Source organism: Rhineura floridana, chromosome 8 (genome assembly GCF_030035675.1).
Source record: "Rhineura floridana isolate rRhiFlo1 chromosome 8, rRhiFlo1.hap2, whole genome shotgun sequence".
Classification (NCBI taxonomy): domain Eukaryota; kingdom Metazoa; phylum Chordata; class Lepidosauria; order Squamata; family Rhineuridae; genus Rhineura; species Rhineura floridana.
In genome coordinates this window covers 35,083,884-35,105,632 of record NC_084487.1, presented here as the reverse complement: position 1 = coordinate 35,105,632, position 21,749 = coordinate 35,083,884, and the positions used below count along the sequence as shown (strand labels likewise).

Genomic DNA, 21,749 nt, shown 5'->3' with positions numbered 1-21,749 from the left:
ACTTGCTAGCAGAAGAAGGAAGGAAAGCTAGTTAGGTCGAAGAAAAAGAGAGGAAGAACCAGGGCTGGTTCCACCATTTTATTTTTTTATTTATTTTGTTAGCAGCCTCATATCTAGTGGTCTCTAGGTGACTTACAGCACATTTTTAAAACATACAATACAAAATGAATGTAAAAACATACAATATACAGAATTTAACACTCTGCCCAAAAGGACAAAGGCAGCATACCAAAGGTCTGAGTGAAAAGGAAGGTCTTTGCCTGGTGCCTAAAGATGGCTAGAGAAGGAGCCAGATGTGCCTCTCTGGGGGAGCATTCCACAGCTACCACTGAAGAGGTTTTCGGGTTGCCTGTTTTCAGGTTGCCACCCTCCGAACCTCAGATGATGTCCAGGTCAGTTCATATGGGGAGAGGTGGTCTTTGAGATATTGAGGTCCTGAGTTGCACAAGGCTTTATAGGTCAAAACCAGCATTTTGAATTGAGCCCAGAAACTAATCAGTAGCCAGTGCAGACGTCCCAGAATTTGTGTTATATGTGTGGACTGACCTATCCCGGTCAGCAATCTGGCTGCCGTGTTCTTCACTATCTGGAGTTTCGTCAAAGGCACCCCCATGGATAACACACTGCTATAGTCTAACCTAGAGGTTACCAGAACATAAACAACAGAAGTTAGGCTATCCCTGTCCAGATATAGGCATAGCTGGGCCACCAGTCAAAGCAGGTAGAAGGCACTCTGTGCCACCAAGGCCACTTGAGCCTCAAGTAATGGTAATGGATCTAGCAGTACCTCCAGGCTCCTTTAGAGGGAGTGTAACCCTATCCAGAGAAGACCACAACCCATTCATCTAGTCTAGAGAACCAGACATTAACATGCCTCAGTCTTGTCTGAATTAAACTTCAGTTTATTGGCTGTCATCCGGTCCATACTGAAGCAAGACACTGATTTAGCACACCCACTGCCACATCTGCAGGTGTAAAAGAGAAGCAGAGCTGTGTGTCATCAGCATATTGCTGACAACGTTCTCCAAAACTCCAGATGACCCCCCTCAGAGGTTTCATGTGGATATTAAATAGTATGGGGAATAGAATCAAACTCTGTGGGACCCCATATTGAAGGTTCCACTGGCCCAAATAGCATTTCCCAAGCACCATCCTCTGAGAACAACCCTCCAAGTAGGACTGGAGCCACTGCAAAGCCGTGCGGCCCACCCCCAAGTCAGACAGCCATTCCAGAAGAATACCATGGTCAATGTTATTGAAAGCCGCTGAGAGATCTATGAGGATTAACAGGGACACACTCACCCTGTCTCTTTCCCCACTAGGTCATCATACAGGGTGACCAAAGCAGTTTCTGTGCCAAAGCCGGGCCTAAACCCCAACTGAAATGGATTCAGAAAATCGGTTTCATCCCAGAGACCATGTATCTGGTCTGCAACCACATGCTCAAGAAGCTTGCCTAAAAAGGGGAGATTGGTAGCTGGCTGATAATTATTTAAATTTTCTAGGCCCAGGAAGGGTTTCTTATGGTGTGGTCTTACCACTGCCTTCTTTAAACAGGCAGGGACCACCACCCCTCTCAAGGAGGCATTAATCACCTCCCTGGCCCAGCTTGCTGTCCCCTTTTTTTTATCAGCCATGAGGGCCAAGGAGCAAGAGCACAAGTGATTGCCCAGACTGAACCAAGGACCTTATCCATGTCCTCAAGCCTTACTAACTGAAACTCATCCAACACAACAGGATGAGACAATGTTCTGGACACCTCTTGGGACTCATCTGCTAGTACTATAGAGTCAAGGTCCTGGGGGACACGAGTGATTTTACTCTCAAAATGCTTTGCAAACAAATCACAGTGAGCCACCATTAGTTCCACCACCTCCTGTGGGCCAGAGCATAAAAGGCCTCGTACAACCCAGGAAATCTCTGCTAGAAGGCATAATAATGTCATGAAAGCAGCAAAGTATGCCTTCTTTACTGCCTTCACTGCCACTGAGTAAGCTCAATAATGAGCATTACCAAAGGCAGAGTGAGGGAGCCACTTCAGGCAGCAGATGCTACAGGATAGAGCTCTGTGTGCCATGTGGCTTGGCCTATGCCCCCTAAGGTAGCCTACTGCTCTCAGGTGCAGTGTAGAATACTGTTCTGTCATCAATGTTGAGGTTAAAAGATGCAGCTGCCAGCTCACTTGGCCTATGTATGTGGAGTAGAGTGGTGACATCTTGTCCTTTACCTCATGGCCCCATTCAGACATAACAATATCAGTCTGATAAACTATGATTTATTGGACGAAGATTGACCATTGTGCCAATGCACTTCCTACTCCCATCTCTCACATACCTTAATGCAAAATGTCTAAACCACAGTTTCCAAAGACACACAAACTGGGAAACTATAGCTTAACCTGCAAGCAACAGTTTGATCCTTGTTTGCAAGCTAAGAGTGAAATCAGAGCTTAAACCACAGGTTTCTGGTTCATATTGTTGGACCAGAATTGTTACATCTGACCTGGGCCCATTTGTCCATCCCAAAATTGTCTACTTTAACAGCTCATAGAATTACAGAACAGGAGAGTTGAAAGGGGCTTATAAGGTCATCAAGTCCAACCCCCTGCTCAATGCAGGAATCAAAGTTAAAGCATACCCGACAGGTGGTTGTCCAGCTACCTCTTGAAGAGTCTCAGGCAGAGGTCTTGCCTATCGCTTGCTTCTTGAACCTTTTAAACTAAAGCTGCCAGGGCTTGAACCTGGGATCTTCGGCATGCCATACATGAGATCTAACACTGAGTTATGGTCCTTCCAAAAAAACACCTCTTAAAATGAAGAGATGCAGAACTCTTAGTGTTGGGGATCAGGTTGTCAACTGACAAGAAAAAAAACCCTGCTCTGCCCAGATCTTGTCCCTTTATCTAAGGCTTGATATGCAAGAGTCAATAGCTAAAGCTTTTCACAACATGGTAATAACACATTATTGCCTGCTAATTCCTCAGTCTCAGTGTTGCCCTTGAGGAACTTAGCAGGAAGGAGGATGTGGAGAAAACTTGCCTCCCTGGGCTCCTACTGGGAGGAAGGGCGGGATATAAATCTAATAAATAAATAAATAACTCCTACAGGTCAAACTGCCATTCAAGGGATGGTGCATGTTGCTGCCTCTCTGAACTCCTGGTAGGAAGGACAGGATAAGCAGCCTTTTCCAGCCTGGTACTCACCAAGTTATTTTGGACTCCAACTCCCATCATCCCTGACCATTGGCCATGCTGGGTGAGGCTGTCCAAAATATCTTGAGGGCACCAGTTGCCAAAGGCATCTTTATATTCCCAGTGACCGAGACCTCAAAGTGAAGTATACACAATATATAAAAACAGCTGTCTTGGAGCATGCTGCAAGTCCCTAACACAGCTGATAAATGTGAATGACATTATAACTTAAGAGGAAACATGGTTGTTCAGCATGTGTTATTTATAATGTACAGATATTTCAGGAGAGAAAAGTCAAGATGTAAAAGGCCTGCATCTCCTGTTAGATGTTCTGTAACATAAGGGCAATGTTAATACCTACTAAGAACACTAACTGTTCTTATGGCTCTTATTCCTGTGCCTTTTAACAGCAGCTTTACCTGCAGACATTGGCAGGTGGTCATATATATATATCTCTCTCCATGCCATGGAAAGCTTCATTTTATCAATTCCTGCTGTTGTTAAAGGTATTGGAGCAAGTCATCATTTTAGACGGCATGAAGAAGCTGTTTTATACCAGGGCCAGCACTGTCTACTCTGACTGGCAGCAGCTCTCAAGGGTCTCGCAGGAGAGCCTTCCCATCATCATCTACCTGATCCTTTTAACTGAAGATGCCAAAGATTGAACCAAGGACCACCTGCCTGTGGATCATGTACTCAGCCACTGAGCTGCACTGACCACTTTCCCCTTTTCTCATCAGTGGACATCCTTTGGTCCTCTGGCTTATTAATTTTTTTAACAGAATAAACAAAACATCACAAGGTAACAACCAAAAAGAAAAGGAATTGCTCTTTGCCACAGTCTGATGTCAGGAGATGTTTAAAAAGGAAATCATAATAGCCTATGTGGTAGGACAGATTGCAAAGTGATTCCATGTGGTTTAATAAAAGTTAGAAAGCCTCTGCCAAGCACCCTATAACGAATCAAGCTGCAGACTGTAATTTCAGGGTTAACATTAGCAGGAGCTCGTTTTGATGATGGATCAATGTGCAGATGTGCCCCACATCTCAGATCATACAACAGAAAGGTATACGAGTGCAGATCTCTGGATGTGTATGAAGCCGGCTAAAACGTGACCATTCATACATTTCATTTCCTATTGCAGCTTCAGTTTCTCTGACTTCTTAAACTGTTTTTCTTCTCCCCCTCCCCTTTGCTAATGCACATTCTTTTAAGGGGGGGGGCATGCTTCAGTGCTCCAGTTTCAAAATGCAAAGGTATGATGTTATTTGTCACCATGCCCAAAAAAGTCCTTACTCAGTAACTTTGCCAGAAGAGGGAGAGGGAGAGAGAGAGAAAAGGCAAATGTTCCCCCAGCTGTTTCCTGTCTACAGTGTCTGTGTAATGTAGATAAATGTGAGGATTTTCTCTAAATCCCTCTTCTGTTTGCTAAATCTCACTGTCACTGCTAAAATCAGAGCAGATAGAGCCTGCGCAATGGAATAAAAGTCCTCAATATTGAAATGTGACATTGCTCTCAACATCTCACCTCTCTCTGGATTTCTTTTCTTCTCTTTTCCCCCCCTCTCCCCCCCTCATTATTACTGCTAACCAATTCATTTCCAGAGTTTGCACTTAAGAAGCAATGGAAAAAATCAACAGTCTTTCAACTCAATTATTTAAGTGCTGCTTTTGTGATTTCTTGAAGGTAAACCTTTCTTCCTATTATGATTTCTTTTTTTAAAAAAAATATTCTTATAATAATAATGTGTGTAATCTGATTCTGCGTAGAAGACTATTATATGCGCTTTTCAGTGTCATTTCTGTACTGGGAATTTATTTCTAAATTGCTGAATAGACAGTTTTAGCAGAGCTAAGGAAAGACTGCATGTGATGGTTGGTCTGAACACAGCTAGGTAACTGAAGAGATAAATCTGTTGTAGGTAATTAAGAATGCAGCTTGTGTTGGGGAAACCTTTTGCAAAATCCTGGCTATATTGTCATATCTGCAATTTCTACTTACATTATTTTTTGTGTCTAATGCTGCTGAGCATGGAACAAGACATTTGAAAGTTTCTCTGCAGGTGCAAATGTCATTGTGATAGCCATTAGCTATTAGGTAGCTGGTTCACTTCTGTAAGATTACTATATGCACAGAATTAACATTGAAGCTACAATGTAAAGCTCTCGTGGCAGCTATTCTCTGGCATTTACTTCTTTTTTTAATGCTTTCCTGTTAAGTCAACATGAAGTTTGTTTTCCCTTTTCTAAAACAGAAACCATGTACAGCTTTTGCTGGCCATACAAATTGATGATAAATTTAAGTAATTTTGCATTAAGGAAAGTTGAAATATCTTCTTGTCCAGTTTCATTTTGCCCTTTCCAAAGAAGGCTTTTTGTCAAGCAAAGTTTGAGTGGAATTCTTATGCTATATTACTATTCATTGCTCCTTAGGAACACAAAAGGCTTTTTAGGTAAATTTTGGCTGCAGTAGATGCACTGACCTCTGTTTCTATCCATTGGCCTTCACTCAAGTTTCCATTCTCGGCAAAATTATATCCTTCAAGAACAAAGTTTTTGTTTTGTTTTTCCATTTGTAGGCAGGTTTTGTACAGCTGACATGGTCTCCAGTGCAGTAGATGCCAATTTAGTTTTTTTTAAAAAAACACCCTTGCCTAAGTAGGATTTATCCATTTTATTTTAAGACGGGGGAATTTTGGAACAGTAGAAGAAAACAGGATGCAGTGCAATTCTTGCTGAACTTAATAGCCATTGAAGGGTCAGAGTTACAACTAAAACTATGGGCATCGGATGTTTAATTTACTAGTGAGAGGGAGAGAGAAACTAATGAAGGACATATCAAGCAACTAATCAGTTGATATAATGTAAACATTCCAATATAGTACAGATTCCCAACTGCTGGTAGTCGGAAGTGGTCTACTGAAATGAACTGAGTTATCTCAATTTGTAAGTGAAGGCAGTTTCTGTTTGATGTGTGTGACCTAAGAATGCTGAGAATCAAGTCCTATTGAGTTCAGAAGGACTTACTACTTAGTGAGTCTAAGCAGTTTTAGCTCTGAAGTAAATTGAAATGCATCTTGAGAAAGAGATAAGTGATAGTGTGGGGCTTTCCCCAACATTCTTTCACTTTGTGCCACATGCATTGATTCTGCTAGACCCTTTCCATATGGGCTAGAAGCAATCAACACATTGGTATGACTTCTGAATCTCAGTTGGGAACCTTATACAAGTGTCTGAAGATACAATGAACATAATAACAGATTGACTCCTAGTGATGCTATTGTTGACAGCATGCCAACTTGCACGTGTATTTATTTAGCATGGGCTGATACTTGGATCTTAGAGTTGCAGCCAGGCAAGTTCAGAGATATAAAAAGAAATATATGAATATATACAGTATATTTTCATCTATGGCATCCCTCTTGCCACTGCTATGTCTCCGTGAGACATTTCCAGTAAACTACAGGCATCATCTTTTTAGATGAATCAGCACTCACCCAAATTTTGCTTCAACACTGGTATGTGCTGCTTGATTTAAAGCTTGTTGAATGGGAGGAGCTGGGGGAGGGCAAGAAAGGTGTAAAAGCCATGGAGCAAGCCATCTGTTGGCTTCCTTAAGTGCCACTGTTTTGGACTGTTGTTCTCCAAATGCAGTAGACACTGGATCTTCTCCTGAAGGAGAGATTCATGGAAATCCCAGCTGTAAACACAACTGGTAATTCATTATAGGGGTGTTTTGCCTGCCTTGCACTGTATTGAGTCGGACTCAGAGTCCAAATGCAATCAGATGCTTCAATGAAACTCCACCCACATGCCAGGGCATGCTTTTAAAGGCCTCTGTTTCCCATTCAATATGGGCACACAATAAATTGGACACACCCCGACCTATTGAAAAGACCAGCAGCCAAATTTGTTAGATCATTGTATTTTCTTATGATCTCCATCATTCCCATCTAAATGTAAAGGTACATGAGGGGTTTTTTTCTGTCAGATTCCTGACTAATCTTTTAAGGTACTATTCTGATGTTTTGCAGACTAGGGTCATAGGTCCATTTGGCCTAGAAACATACGAATCCATTCCTTTTCCCCCAAGTCCTTGATTATTATATAATTTGTTGGGGTGGGGAGAGTGTTGAAACTCTTGGCAACTACATTGTGTCATATTCTTGGCTTGCACCAAAGGAGGAGGGGGAGAAACATGGAGACCCAGTATCTTGTCCCAGAACCGATATTTCTCTTACGACATAAACCTCCTGCAAAGTCTAAAAAAAAATAACATTGTTAAATTAGGTTTATGTTTGAGGCAAGGCCAGATTAAGAACAGATTGAATTAAGAACACCATGTTAAATACACAGTGTTCTTAGACAGATACACAATGCCATTCCATTGAGACTATGATGGAAGAGCTCTTTGAATTGCAACCTTGGAAGCAAGAGCATGAAGTTAGCAGGTGATTTACCTCTGCACTAAACAGCTTTAAGATATTATTAAGTGGGTCGAAATGATATTATTAAAGCACAGACTCTTCAGAGCAGGGAAGATTAAACACAGAGGGGTCCTTCTGTCTCCTACTGAAGTTATGTTCAGGGTTTTTGTTTCGTTTTATGATTTTTTAACATGACAAAGTTGGGCAATGACAATGTTGCAAATGAAAAAAAAATATTCTCCAATCACTCCTTGATGTATCACTTTTTAGCCTTTGTTCTGGATGTTTTCATTGTGGCAATGTCATCATGATGGATGAAGGTGATGATTTCAGCTTCTATAGCATCCTCTACTGCTTTAATACTGGCTAGCAAATACCTCACTGGTCATAAATGGCCATCTGTAGAGGGAAAGCTTTCATATAGTTAAGGACCTGTGTAGGGTGCAATGGATCTCCCCTTGCTCTATACTAACTTCTGCAGGCTCTCTGTGTGTGAGGACTAGTCCAGTCACGGCCAAGGGTAGTGTTGCCCTGTCAGCAGAAGTGGAGAACCTGTGGTCTTCCAGGTGTTGTTGGACTCCCATCATCATGCCGCCTTGAGTTCCTGCTGGGAGGAAGGGCAGGATATTATTATTGTTGTTGTTGTTGTTGTTGTTAATAATAATAATAATAATATTGACTATTGGTCATGCTTGCTGGGGCTGATGGGAGTTGGATTCTAACAACATAATACTATGTGTTCTCTCATACTCTCATAATACTAGAACTCGTGGACATTCAAAGAAGCTGAATGTTGGAAGATTCAGGACAGACAAAAGGAAGTACTTCTTTACTCAGCGCATAGTTAAACTATGGAATTTGCTCCCACAAGATGCAGTAATGGCCACCAGCTTGGACGGCTTTAAAAGAAGATTAGACAAATTCATGGAGGACAGGGCTATCAATGGCTACTAGCCATGATGGCTGTGCTCTGCCACCCTAGTCAGAGGCAGCATGCTTCTGAAAACCAGTTGCCGGAAGCCTCAGGAGGGGAGAGTGTTCTTGCACTCGGGTCCTGCTTGCGGGCTTCCCCCAGGCACCTGGTTGGCCACTGTGAGAACAGGATGCTGGACTAGATGGGCCACTGGCCTGATCCAGCAGGCTCTTCTTATGTTCTTATGTTCTTAACATCTGGAGGGCCATAGGTTCCCCACCCCTGCCTTACAGAATAAGGTCACAAGTACTGTTTTACTTTTCTCCAGAAGAGTAAATGGCAGCCATATGAGGCAAATTAAAAGGATGCAGTTGGGGGTGCTAGTAAAGCCAAATCTGCTTTTCAACACTGGTGAACCTCAGCCATTGAGAATCGAGCCTTTTTTTAAAATCTCAGTAGCGTTTTCTGGGTCTAGGGATTTCGCAGTGCTGGAAAGTGATGCAATGTTAAGAGAGATGGCTGGAAAGTTGAAAATGTCATATATAAAAGATTACTCCATATAATGAAGTAAGGTGGTGGATAATGATGCTTATGTAGCCCAAACAAGGCTGAGAAACAAGATGAAGTCATCAGCATGCTTGGTGGAACCCTAGGGTTTGCAGAAGTTGGGGGGGAAGCTTCAGGGGGTGTGAATATAAGGGAGGACCACATATCTCCAAATCTACCCAATGAAAGCTGAGCATGCTCAGTGGCCAGAGAACGTTGAATGTCTGTTGCAGGGGGTGGGGGAAGAAAACCACGGGGACTCAGAATGGAATGAAGTATCCTGGAAGAAGTCCCAGTTGTATACTGGAATTCCTATCCAGCAGGTGTTGAGGTGTTCCCAGTTGCTACTGAATCTAAGAAGGCATAAGAAGTGCTTTTGTGCTTCTCACCGTTTGATGGTGCTTGTGTCTGCAATTTCCGCCTGATCCTTCAAGCGTTCTGTGAAGAATGTGATTAAATTGTCACTGTATCCAGGAAAGATCAGTTCACTGCAGCTGCTTTGTGCTGCTCCAGGAACACAAAGCCGCCGCTAATCCTAATTTAAACAGAATTTATGCAAGGGTTTAGAGCTGCTTTGGTAGCTGGATCACACCCAATCCATTTGGCCTTGCCCTTTGCAGTTGAACCACACTATATCTGTTGATTTAAACCCTCTGCAGACTGACAACAGTAACGCTGCCTGGGTTTACCTATTAGCTTCCAGGATCAATAAGATATACAAGGTAGGGCTCCGTGCATTTAACTGTTGAACAAAAGAGAGCATGGGACATATGCTCAGTGATGCTCTGTTAATTACTTCACATGCTCCAGGGTTGAGCCATATCTTTGAAAGTAACTTTTGTGGCTGAGCCCCTGGCTGAGGCTTGGATCAGGTTAACCTCTGATGGCACAATTGATCACACAACTGCTTGAGTGAAGCCCACATTGTAAAGGATTGCACACATCACTTGGTTATTCTACTCTTGGTGACTGACAGCTGAATGTGTGAACCAGTGATAGACAGAAGGTTCAGGTGTGGGGACCCATTCACACACATGCAAGTTGGATGTTGGCCACCAGTGAGTAATACACATGCATCTTTGAGCTAGCCCTGCATCAGTACAATACTATCATAGATACAATCTCTTCTTTGGGGAAAATCCCCTCCCTCATCCCCATAGGCAAATCCATCTTAAACACACATAGAGTGACTTACATGCCTCAAGATTGATCTGGTCTGGGAGTCCCATTTGCACAGCCATCCTTAGTGCTGGGCAAACTGGGTGCTTGTGCAGGATGCCATGCTAGGTTTGGTGGCTCAGTGTTTGTTGACTGTACTGTCAATATAAGCTGGCGGGGGCAGGGGCGGCAGCAGCAAGTGCCTTTAACCTTTTTTCAAAGTTCTACAGTTTGGGTACTAACTATAAAATGAATTTCTATCTATTGGTTTTTAAAATAGGTTTCTTTTTTACTTTCCTGTTTTATGCCATTTGTTCTAAATAAAAAATCAGCATGGCTTGATTTTAAGGTGACATTACCAAGCACTGTAAGAAACTGCAAATACTATAAACACAATAAATAAGAACAACAACGTTGAAATTTGTAAGAGTTGATTCCAAAACTGGAAATCATTTTTATTTACATTTTATTATTTTTCAAAGACACATACACACATGCACACACGAAGTCTTGTCCAAAACTGGAGCAGAAAAACACTGGCAGCAATGCAGCTGATTACTGAGAGATAGCTGTGAGCCCTTTCCATGGACATTGCTAAGAAAGCCTGGGAGTAGGAAGGCTTGTTAACACTACCATGTTTTCTAATCCTGCACAAGCCATACAACTTGGCAATGCTAGAAAACTCACCTAGCCAGGATGGAGGGGTGAGAATTCCTTTCCCAAGGCACCATTTGTCCATTAAAGCAAAGCAAGGGCTGTTGTACAATATATTCACTAATAAGCAAAAAACCTTGTGGTTTAAGAATGTACCTATAGCCCACAGATATTTCTATCCAAAAAGCAGGGAAATTGGGCAACTATAGTGAATGCACCAGGGGAACAGGAGACCTGACCTCCTCTCTGAGATATTGTACTGCCCTACAAAGTTGTCAAAAATGCAAACACAATTTGGGTTGGTCTTTCACAGTCCAATCTAGTTCCTGTGTAGCTTGGAATAATTTGGTAACATGTGCCTCTGAGCATATAGTGAGTGGTGGCAATATCTGCCATCTCCAAAGATGGAGAATGACATTTTTGTATGTTTGTTGGTGTTCTTCTTACTTTGCTTCATTCCTGTTACTGTTTCTACAGAGAATCTAATATAGAAGTTGTTATTTCTCTCATTATTCATTCTAGAAACCTGTGTCAAACTTATTTTTATTAATTTCAAAGCCTTTTTATTGGTCAGTGTCATATGATGGTGAAGACAACCTTTTGTGTTTCAAATTGGAGGTTGTGTTCTATTTCTATTTTGGGTGCATTAACCATTGAATCTAAAACTGCAGTTTGATGTAAAATCAGACTGATTACAATATGTTGCTACTTCAGGCATGACTCTAGCTGTTGGAAAAAACAAACTTAGCCTGCCCAAGATGCATGTTTTCAACCTGCTATGCTTAAACCACTTCACTTAAGGAAAGGTGGGCATGGTCAATTAAAAACATAGAGCACACCTAGAATTTTTCTAGAATATATTTCACCTCCCACTGTTTTATCTTGTGCAAATTGAGACACTCCTGAGGTCCACTGGAGACTATTCTGCAGAAAAGTCAGCGCAATTATTTCACAATTATTTTTGGAGTTTTTTAGTGTAATTTTTGCATAATGTTGCTGTACTTCACATATTCACAGAAATAGAAGAAAAAGAAAATGATTTCCTATAGGAAACTACACTAAAATTGCAAAGTAAATCAGACCTATTTAAAGTGACTATTTGAACTATGTCAACTGTCTTAATAATGTTGCTTCATCCCTGCTAAAACAAGATCAGCACAGCACATGTCTTGTTTCTATTATTTGGGCTGATTGCAGGTGTTGCCACCACTCACCATATGCTCAGAGGCACATGTTACCAAATTCTTCCAAGCTACACAGCAAGAGGATTGGACTGTGAAAGGCCAACGCAAATTGTGTTTGCATTTTGACAACTTTGTAGGGCAGTACAATATCTCAGAGAGGAGGTCAGGTCTCTTGCTGCCCTGGTGCATTCACTATAGCTGCCCAATTTCCCTGTTTTTTAAAGTTGGATAGAAATGTCTGTGGGCTATAGGTACATTCTTAAATCGCAAGGTTTTTTCCTATTAGTGAATTTCTCTGCTTTTGAATCCAAGAGGTAAGAAATGGGATCCTATGCAAGCTTGCTGAGAATAGATTGATAATTTGCATGCTTACTGAGTTCAGTGGGATTTAAATGTAAATGTACTGCCTTCAAGTCGATTCCGACTTATGGCGACCCTATGAATAGGGTTTTTCATGAGGCAGTGACTGGCTCAAGGTCATCCAGTGAGCTTCATGGCTAAGTGGGGATTAGAAACCTGGTCCCCCAGGTCCAACACCTTAACCACTACACCCCCCTGCAATCATGCTTAAGATAGGTGAAACTGACCACAGGGGATGGGGAGGGGAGGAGGAGGAGGGAGGGGAAGAGGGGGAAGGGTGCAGGAAGGAGGGAGAGGGGAGGAGAAGGGCAGGTTTCATCATTTGCATGTTTATTGAGTTCAGTGGGATTTACTCCCATGCAATCATGCTTAGGATAGGTAAAACTGACCGGGGGGGAGGGAGAGAGGGAGGGAGTGGGCAGGGAAGGAGGAAGAAGGAAGAGGGGAGGGGAGGAGGAAGGGAGAGGAGAGGGGAATGAGGGGAAAGCCAGGTCTGATCACTTGCATGCTTATTGAGTTCAATGGTATTTACTCCTATGTAATCATGGTTAGGATAGGTAAACCTGGTCATGGGGGAGGAGCAGGGGGAGGGGAGAGGAGAGGGAAGGAGAAAGGGAATGGGAGAGGGGAGGGGGAGGGGATTCAAGGGGATTTGAGGGGAGGGACAAAGGAAGGGGGAGGAGAGGATAGGTTTGATCATTTGCATGCTTATTGAGTTCAGTGGTATTGACTCCCATGCAATCATGATTAAGACAGGTAAAACTGACCATGGGGAGGAGGAAGGGGAAGGGGAAGGAGAAGGAGAGGATTGGAGGGTGAGGGGAGGGAAGGGGCAAGAAGGAGGGGATAGGAGGGAGAAGGGAGTGTGGGTTTGACCATTTGCATACTTGTTGAGTTCAGTGTGATTTATTTCTGTGCAATCATGTTTGAAAATGGAAATGGACTGCCTTCAAGTCGACCCCAACTTATGGTGACCCTATGAATAGGGTTTTCATGGTAAACGGTATTCAGAGATGATTTTACCATTGCCTTCTTCTGAGGCTGAGAGGCAGTGACTGGCCCAAGATCACCCAGTGAGCTTCACGGCTGTGTGGGGATTCCAACCCTGGTCTCCCAGGTCATAGTCCAACACTGACCTGGAGGAGGGGCAGGGAGGGTAGGAGGAGGGGGAGGGTAGGAGATTGGGTGGGTGGGAGGGCACTGGACAGAAGAGAAGCCCCTTTCCTTTCCAAAAGGAAAACATAGTGAACAGTATGATTGCTTTTCAGCGTTTCCTCCACCTTTTTATTCTACGGCAGGCACATGTAGCCTGCCACCCAAATTTAAACTAAAGCTGTCCCTGGCCACATCCACACCAGGCCTTTATTTCACTTTGGACAGTCATGGCTTCTCTCAAAGAATCCTGGGAAGTGTAGTTAGTGAAGGGTTCTGAGAGTTGCTAGAAGACGCCCTGTTCCCCTCACAGACCTTCAATCAGAGTGGCTGACTGTTCAACCAGTCTGGCCACTGGAGCTCTGTCAGTGGAATAGGAATCTGTGAGCCTGGCTTTTAGAACACTGACATTTGGTTCTTACTGAGCATGCCCGACACTATCATAGGGTTCCAGCCAAAATTTCTTAAATTAATTAAAAATCAGCCAGGCATTTTTTAAACTTTTAAACTGCAGAAGATGAAGGTCAGAGTATGGGGCAACGTCAATAACAGGATTACAGGTACTCTGTGAACATGGCTGATTTTTAATGAATTTCAACAGATTATGAGAACTCTGAGAGAGAGAAAGTCCAAAAGGCGTCCGGGTTTTCTCTCTCTCTCTCTTTAGACTTTGAACTCTCAATTTTTTCTGACTATTTTGTGTATCGCCATGAAAATTGAGAAGGTTGTTAAGCAAGCATTTCTGAGTTCAGGACTATAAGTTTTGTAAGGTTTTGTTTTGAAATGAGCTTATGGGAAGCATCAGAATGGCATGGGGGGTATTTTCAATTTAACATTGCAGAATGTGAAAAATCCATGCTGGCTATAGTATACAGCCACTCTCGTGCTGTATACTAACAATATAATGAAACATCTTTGCATATTGTCTCTGTTTAAATATAATGTAAACTTTATTGAATGCAATGCTCATAAACCCAATCCAAAGAAATATGCATCAATGAGCTCTTAATGCATAGCGATCTGGGTATATAATGCCTTCCTACTGCAAGATTGGCTCTTCCCATACATACTCAAGCCCAGTGATCCTCTTCAGGAGCCCTGTTCTGGGTGCCCCCACCAGGTGATGGGAAATGGGTGACTTCTGAAAAAGATTGGCTCTAGATTCAGGATTGACAAAAGGAAGTATCTTTTCACTCAATACATAATGGAATTCACTGCCACAACATGTACTGATGTCCAGTACCTTAGACACTTTCAATAGTCAATAGTCAGGGATGATGGGAGTTGTAGTCCAACAACATCCAGGAACCCAAGGTTGAAGAACACTGGTATAAACAACTCTGGGCTTGAGATTCCACATAAGGCAGCACCCTATGTTCCTTTGATGTTCATATGCCATCGCCAGGTTCAGAAGAACCATGATACCAAATACGAGTTGCTAGGGGAGCAACAGCAGAAGAGGGCTACTGCCTTCATGTCCTGTTCTTAGGCTTCCCAGAAACATCCAACTGGACATTATGCAAAATGTGATACTGAATTAGCTTCTAGCCAATGCTGTAGCCAGCCTTCTTTGTTAGGTGGGGCAACAATTTTTCTAGGTGGGGCACTTTGGCTGGTGCTGTGAGCCTCTCTCCCCAATCTCCCTCCACACTGGTGAAGAGGATGTAAGGGCCAGGTCAGGGGAAGAGAAAGACAGTGACCTTCCCCCTCACTCCTCCTCCATCCAGAGAGTGTACTAACTGACATGAATGAAGTTTAATCTGTTGAATTGTCTCACCCTTTTTTAAGAGATTCCCAAGAATACCAGACTCAAAAGCTTGACTTTGTCTATAGCTACAGTACCCTTTCACCTGTGGTCTGTCCCTGTGTTCTGCTTCTTCATGAACTGAAGTGTTTTGGTAAAGACAGTGAACTCCTAAGCTTGGATTTGATGCTGCATTACGTATCTCAGTTTTAGATTCCAGCTGAAAAACAACCTTGTCCATACTACAATTTTAGGGAAGGGCAGAGAGAAAATAAATACTTCGGTGTGTGTTTGTTAACGCCTCCTTGAGGGTCTCTCCTTATAGTCTTCTTCCTAAACTTTAGATTTTCCTTCCTATTGGACAATCGGGGGGAAACTTTTTAACTGGCTGCTGTAAAAAGTACCAAATAAACAAATTGGAAACTAATTGTGGAAAGCAATTATTTACTGTGATTGATTTTTCTGTCCAGAAACCCTGAAAAGGCCTCATGCTGAGCTGTAAATATTGGGAAAATCAGAAATTAGGTCTGAGTTACAGCTTAGGTGTCCAGCCAGCCTGCTAGCTAACTGTAGCATACACAGCAATATTTCTATTCATCTAGGGCTGTTCTCATACTTTGCCACCAAATAATCAAGAAAAAGGAGAAAAAATAGCCACTATGATTGTGAGTATAGTGAGTAAAGGGCAGCCATTTTTTTCAGGTTACTTCAAGTTATCTCTTTATTTCACTCTTTAGCAATAAGCACCCAATCCTGCTCTACTCATTATAATAACTGCATAATAAACAAACTCTTACTTCTTACTGCAGACAAACAAATGTGTTTCTTTCTTGCTGGCTGAGTATAGAACTCCTACCTTTGTACAGTAGGCTACATTCCAGCCATGCAAAAATCAGTTTTTACACACTCACCTCTCTTTCCAGACAAGCAAGATGCATGATCACAGTGCAAGAATACATTCTACCCAGGCAAAAGCACTCAGAGGGAGAGTTGGACAGGACTAGTTAGGGGTGTGGCCTGGAGAGAGTCCTAAGGGCCTGATAGAGAGGTCTTGAGGACCATATTCAGCACCCAGGCTCAAGGTAACTCTCCCTTGCTCTAGTCTTGCTAAAACTCTTTGGGCCCTCAAACTTCCCTAGACGCTATTTTTGTCTAAGGCCAACACTTGCATTTTACTTCAGGAGAAATCTGGTGACATTCTAAACTGTGTGAGGCCCCTGACTCTACTTTTTCAGATTTGGAGGGAAGCCCTTTTGCCAAATTTACTTTAAAATTCACTTTTGTCAAAAATTTCAGGGGCCCTAACACATAAACATGACATGTCAGCATGAAAGTAAAGCAACATCCAACTCTCGCAGTAAAGGGGAGGTGGGAGAGGAACAATGTGGACCTTGGGGGGTGGCGAAAAGGGGTGAGTGCAGAATGGGGTCTTGCCCAGAGCAGGTCGTGCTTCAGGATTCTAGTGGGAAACTCTAATGCAGTACTTTTTTTTTACTTCTCTGGCAGGTGAAGATGCGCACTATGTCCTACGTTCATCTCTTCTACTTTGGCCTGGGTTTGCTTACGTTAACCAGTTCCTCTGCTGCTGCTGCTGGCCCAGAAACACTTTGTGGTGCTGAGCTGGTTGATGCTCTTCAATTTGTCTGTGGTGAAAGAGGATTTTATTTCAGTAAGTTTGAACATATATTATTATTTCTCTTGTGTAGTAAGTTCTAATATATTCCCCCCAACAGACTTCCATGGGAATGCAGCTATCTGAGGCATGCTATCAAACCACACACAAAAATATGGCTTACTCTAGTGAATCCCAGTGTTCATCAAAATTCAAAGAATGACAGTATTTGATCTGGGCTCAGCATCTGCTCTCTCCCCCCCACATGAGTTTAATGAGTTTTCCTTTTTGAGAATGTTATGCCTTTTAACCACTTCTCAGCTATTTCTCCCATCCTCTTGCTGTATTTGCTGGGAATTCCCCACCCCTAGGACCTCCTTAATGGAGAGGGAGAACATGTTGCATCTGGCAACTCCTCAGAACTGCACGACAGCCCTTTTAAACAAGTTAAGAACAGGGTGCCACATTGCATTACAAACCCACTTTGCTATGGCATCTGGTCTGAGAGGTTGTATGAATTGACATTTGTTGAAGCAGGAAGTGTGGGAGGCAAGAAATGATTGCATAAAGCAACTGCTAGGGGTGGAGTGTTTTGCATTGATTAGTCCTTGCTATTGCCTTGGCTTAAAGATGTTTGGGTAGTAGGGCTGGTAAAACATCTACATTAGAATCTGGAAAGCTGGGTGTGCATATTGGTGCATGGAAGGAGAAGGACCATTTCATGATGGAAGAGCACATGCGCTGCTCGCAGGAGATCTCTGGTTCAATTCCCAGTATCTCTGTTAAAAGGATCAGACAGAAGATGATAGGAAAGACCTCTGGGGAACTACTGACAGTCGCTGTAGATAATACTAGTTTAGGTGAACAATACTCTGATATGATATAAAGTAGCTTCCTAGAGATTTCAGACTTTCTGTTAGCCATTACCAAAACTCCAAGAGCACTAGAGTAGCCAAGCAGCTTCTCATATTTTGTCCTTAAGCAGAATTCAGTTAATATCTGTAAGAGCTTCATTCTTTAGTTGAAAGTGTTTGCCTTCTGTTATCAATAGCTGATCAAGGTATGTCATAATTTTAACTGAGAAGTAAATACATATGTATTGTTCCATTGTCTCAAGAAATAGTAGATTCATTTAAGGAGGAAAAAATGTTCAAAAAGAACTAAACTGACCATCAGTTATTGCAAAATATTTTTCTACAGAATTAAATGCTAAACCCTGGGCTTCCTTTCTCATAGTTTCTCAGACTAACCTGATCCATAATGGGTTTCTCCACACAGATCATCTAGACCAGGTGCATAAAAGGCTGGTTTGTTGTTGTTGTTATGTGACTCCAAGTCGACCACGACTTATGGTGACCCTATGAATCAGTGACCTCCAAGAGCATCTGTCATGAACCACCCTGTATGTGGAGGAAATAGGAAATAGGTTCTAATACTTTCAGCAAATTGTCTGGTCCTGATTTAGGCAGCAATCCTATACACCAACCTTGTACCCTCCAGATGTTTTGAACTACACCTTTCGTTATCCCTGACCATTGGCCATATTGGGTGAGGATGATGGGACTCCAAAATGTCTGAAGGGTACCAGGTTGAGAATGTTGCTAAGTCCAATTGAACTCTGTGGGACTTACTTCTGAACTGATATAGCCTGGGTTGTAGTGTTAGAGTAAGCCTTAGCCTTGGAAAGAACTCACAACTGCATAAATTTCATCCTTCTCAGTTAATCAGTATGACTGAAAGGTACCCAGTTGCATATTTTCGGAACTACAGACACTGTCCAGACTGAAATAAGCATAAAAAGATTTTAATGAACTGCAATCCTGTTTTGTATTGTTGAAGCTCATAACATTTGGCATATGGTTGATCATCCTCTTCCAGACCACAAATAACCATGATTCTAGTATTAGTCTTGTTGACACCAGTGGGAAGACCCATTGATTCCAATAGACTTGGGAACTGGATCCATTGATCCAAGTGGCTCTAAACCTGGCATTTCCGAATGGAATCTGCCACTGAAAGGAAAGAGCTTCACTGGCCAAAGTTACATTTCACACTGTGATAGCACAAGCTGCAGCCTGTATTGTGAGACAATTTAAACTGCCAAGACAACCCCTCCTTCTTGATCATTTCACTGCTGCCATCAAGTGGATATCTTTATTTTTCTCTGGCTACCTCCACTATACAGTCCTTTAAACGTCAAGATTAACTGCCCCACCCTACTCCCAATACTGGGTAGAGTGGTATGGCAATTAGATGTGGTGTAAATAACAAGGCATCACATAATTCAAATCAAAATATGCTTTTATTTTTAGGGTTTTTGTAAGGCAACGTTAAACAGTTTGAAAAAATAATTTTAGAAAAAAAATAATTTTATTGTTTGAGTAGGTACCCATAAGAACAAATAAAAATAAACACAAGAGTAACAATTCTAGTGGTGTCTATTCTACACTATTTCCCTAACCAAGTCAGTCATTCTAAATACCTTATTACAGCTTCTGGGGGCCTCATGGTCCTTTCCTGGTTCCTTCCTTCTTCACCTCTTGAACTCTTAACTTTTTATGTTTCCGACTCTACCTCTAATTGACCACCCTATTTTCTAACTTGACTTGTATGTAGTATTTTCACTGCCCTCCCAACCTCTTAGCCAATCAGAAGAGAATAGGTTCCTGGTTAAGTTTCTAGTTCCCCTTAATTGCCAGGTTTCCAGAATAAACATTTAAACATTCTGTGCACAATATTCCCTTATGCAAAACATTTTGAGCAAAACATCACCTTATACTTTTAACCTTCCCATGGACTTTTGACTCTTCTGTCATGACAGCCTTTAAAGCAAAAAGCAGCTATTTTACGAACTAAAAAACAAACACAAATGACTGAAATCCTATTTCTTAACAGATATAACTATGCTTCTCCTTATACATGCCATAGTAACAATGTGATATTATATATTAGAGCAGTGGTTTTAAAACTGTGGTCCTGGGACTCCTGTAATGCTCACTGAGTGTTCTCCAATGCAAACATACATAATGGCAGACACTGTCCCCAAAATTCAGCTTACGAACCACTAGCAATCTTCCCTTGCATTGTCACAAGGGAATGTTCAGTGGTGATCTAGAGGACACTTTTCCAGCTCACACAATGAGGCCGAACAAGGCCTCATGTGAATTGAATGTTATCTCTAAAAAATGTATTCAAATATCTGAAGGGCTGTCAATGCAGAATATGGAGCACATTTGTTCTTTGATGCTCCAGAGGGCTGGGCTTGAACCTGGGCTTGAACCTGTGTGCAAACTGCAAGAAAATTATTTAATTTATATCCCGCCCTTCCTCCCAGCAGGAGCCCAGGGTGGCAAACAAAAAATTTATTCACATGAGCTGAGATGGCTCTTAACTAAATGTAGACTGAACTCCCTGCAGTTAATGAAGGTGAAGTGACATTATGGAGCTCAGTATGGTGTGGAGAGATATTGTCCAGGTGGTTGCCTTAAGGTGGAGCATATGGTACATTTCCTAACGTAATATCTCCTCTATTCTGAGCTGAGGTCTCAATATCTTGAGCCCCTATTAGCCAAGATTAGCAACACCTCAACTCTAAATGCAACTATATTTTTATTGGCTAGTACAGATTACTATAGATCATATAGAACTGCCGACTTTGTTAAACTGGCCCTGGGAAAATGGAAGTCACTGCTTCTGAAGATCATATATACTAATATACATTGGCCAGGCTCTGTGAGAGGATGTTTGTAATCAGTTTTTATGGTAATATTTTTTTACCATAAATGTTTATTTTTTTTACCATGTTTATTATTGTTTTATGCTGTTTATATTATTATTCGTGTGTATGCATATGGCCTATTCAGTCAACAAGTGGTGATGATGATGATGATGATGATGAACAGTGCCTCCAATACCCATCTCACTAAGTTGGCTCAGAAGAATACCATGGTCAATGATATCAAAAGCTGCCAAGAGATCAAGTAAGAATAACAGGGTCACACTTGCCCTGTCCTTCTCTCGGTAAAGGTCATCCATGAGGGTGACCAAGGGCGATTCAGTCCCATAACCAGGCCTGAACCCAGATTGGAATGGGTCAAGATAATCTGTTTCATCCAAAAGTACTTACAATTGCTGTTCCACTACCCTCTCAATCACCTTCCCTTACAAGAGAGTATTTGTGACCAGGCAGTAATTGTCACAAATCAATGGGTCCAGGGTGGGCTTTTTCAGGAGAGGTCAGATAACCACCTCTTCCAAGGCAGCTGGGACCACTCCCTCCTACAAAGATACATTGACCATACCCTAGATCCACTCAGTCAAACCCCCTCGGCAAGCTTTAATAAGCCAAGAAGGGCAAGGTTCTAGAGAACACGTTGCTGGCCGCACCATCACAAGCACCTTGTCTACGTCATCAGGCCGCATCAACTGAAACCATTCCCAAAAAGTTGCAGCAGATGTTGCACTGGACAGCTCATTGGGGACTACAGTAGATGTAGATAGGGCATCAAGATTGCTATGGAGGCGAGCAACTTTACCCTCAAAGTGCTTTGGAAACAATTCAAAGGGTCCTCTCGCCTAGACTACTGTAATGCACTCTACGTGGGGTTACCCTTGAAAACTGTCCGGAAGCTGCAACTGGTACAGAATGCGGCGGCTCGTCTGATTAAAGGCAGCCGCCGGCAAGATCACATCACTCCAGTGCTGAAGGAGTTGCACTGGCTACCGGTTGTTTACCGGGCCCAATTCAAGGTGTTGGTTTTGACCTTTAAAACCCTATACGGTTTTAGCCCAGTCTATCTGAAGGAGCT

General features: G+C 42.3%; 1 protein-coding gene across 3 annotated transcripts in view; it reads left to right on the top strand.

Moving 5' to 3' along the window:
* Window positions 1–21,749, top strand: part of IGF1 (insulin like growth factor 1) — a 130,687-nt gene that overhangs the window by 6,490 nt on the left and 102,448 nt on the right. For 2 of the 3 annotated variants that reach the window (XM_061638868.1, XM_061638869.1), the window contains exons 1-2: window positions 4,531–4,878; window positions 16,836–16,998. In XM_061638868.1, the coding sequence (XP_061494852.1) occupies window positions 4,816–4,878; window positions 16,836–16,998 (226 nt within the window). In that variant the 5' untranslated portion in view covers window positions 4,531–4,815. Of the gene's footprint in view, window positions 1–4,530; window positions 4,879–16,835; window positions 16,999–21,749 lie in introns of those variants that run through there. The other variant, XM_061638870.1, reaches the window with a different exon arrangement.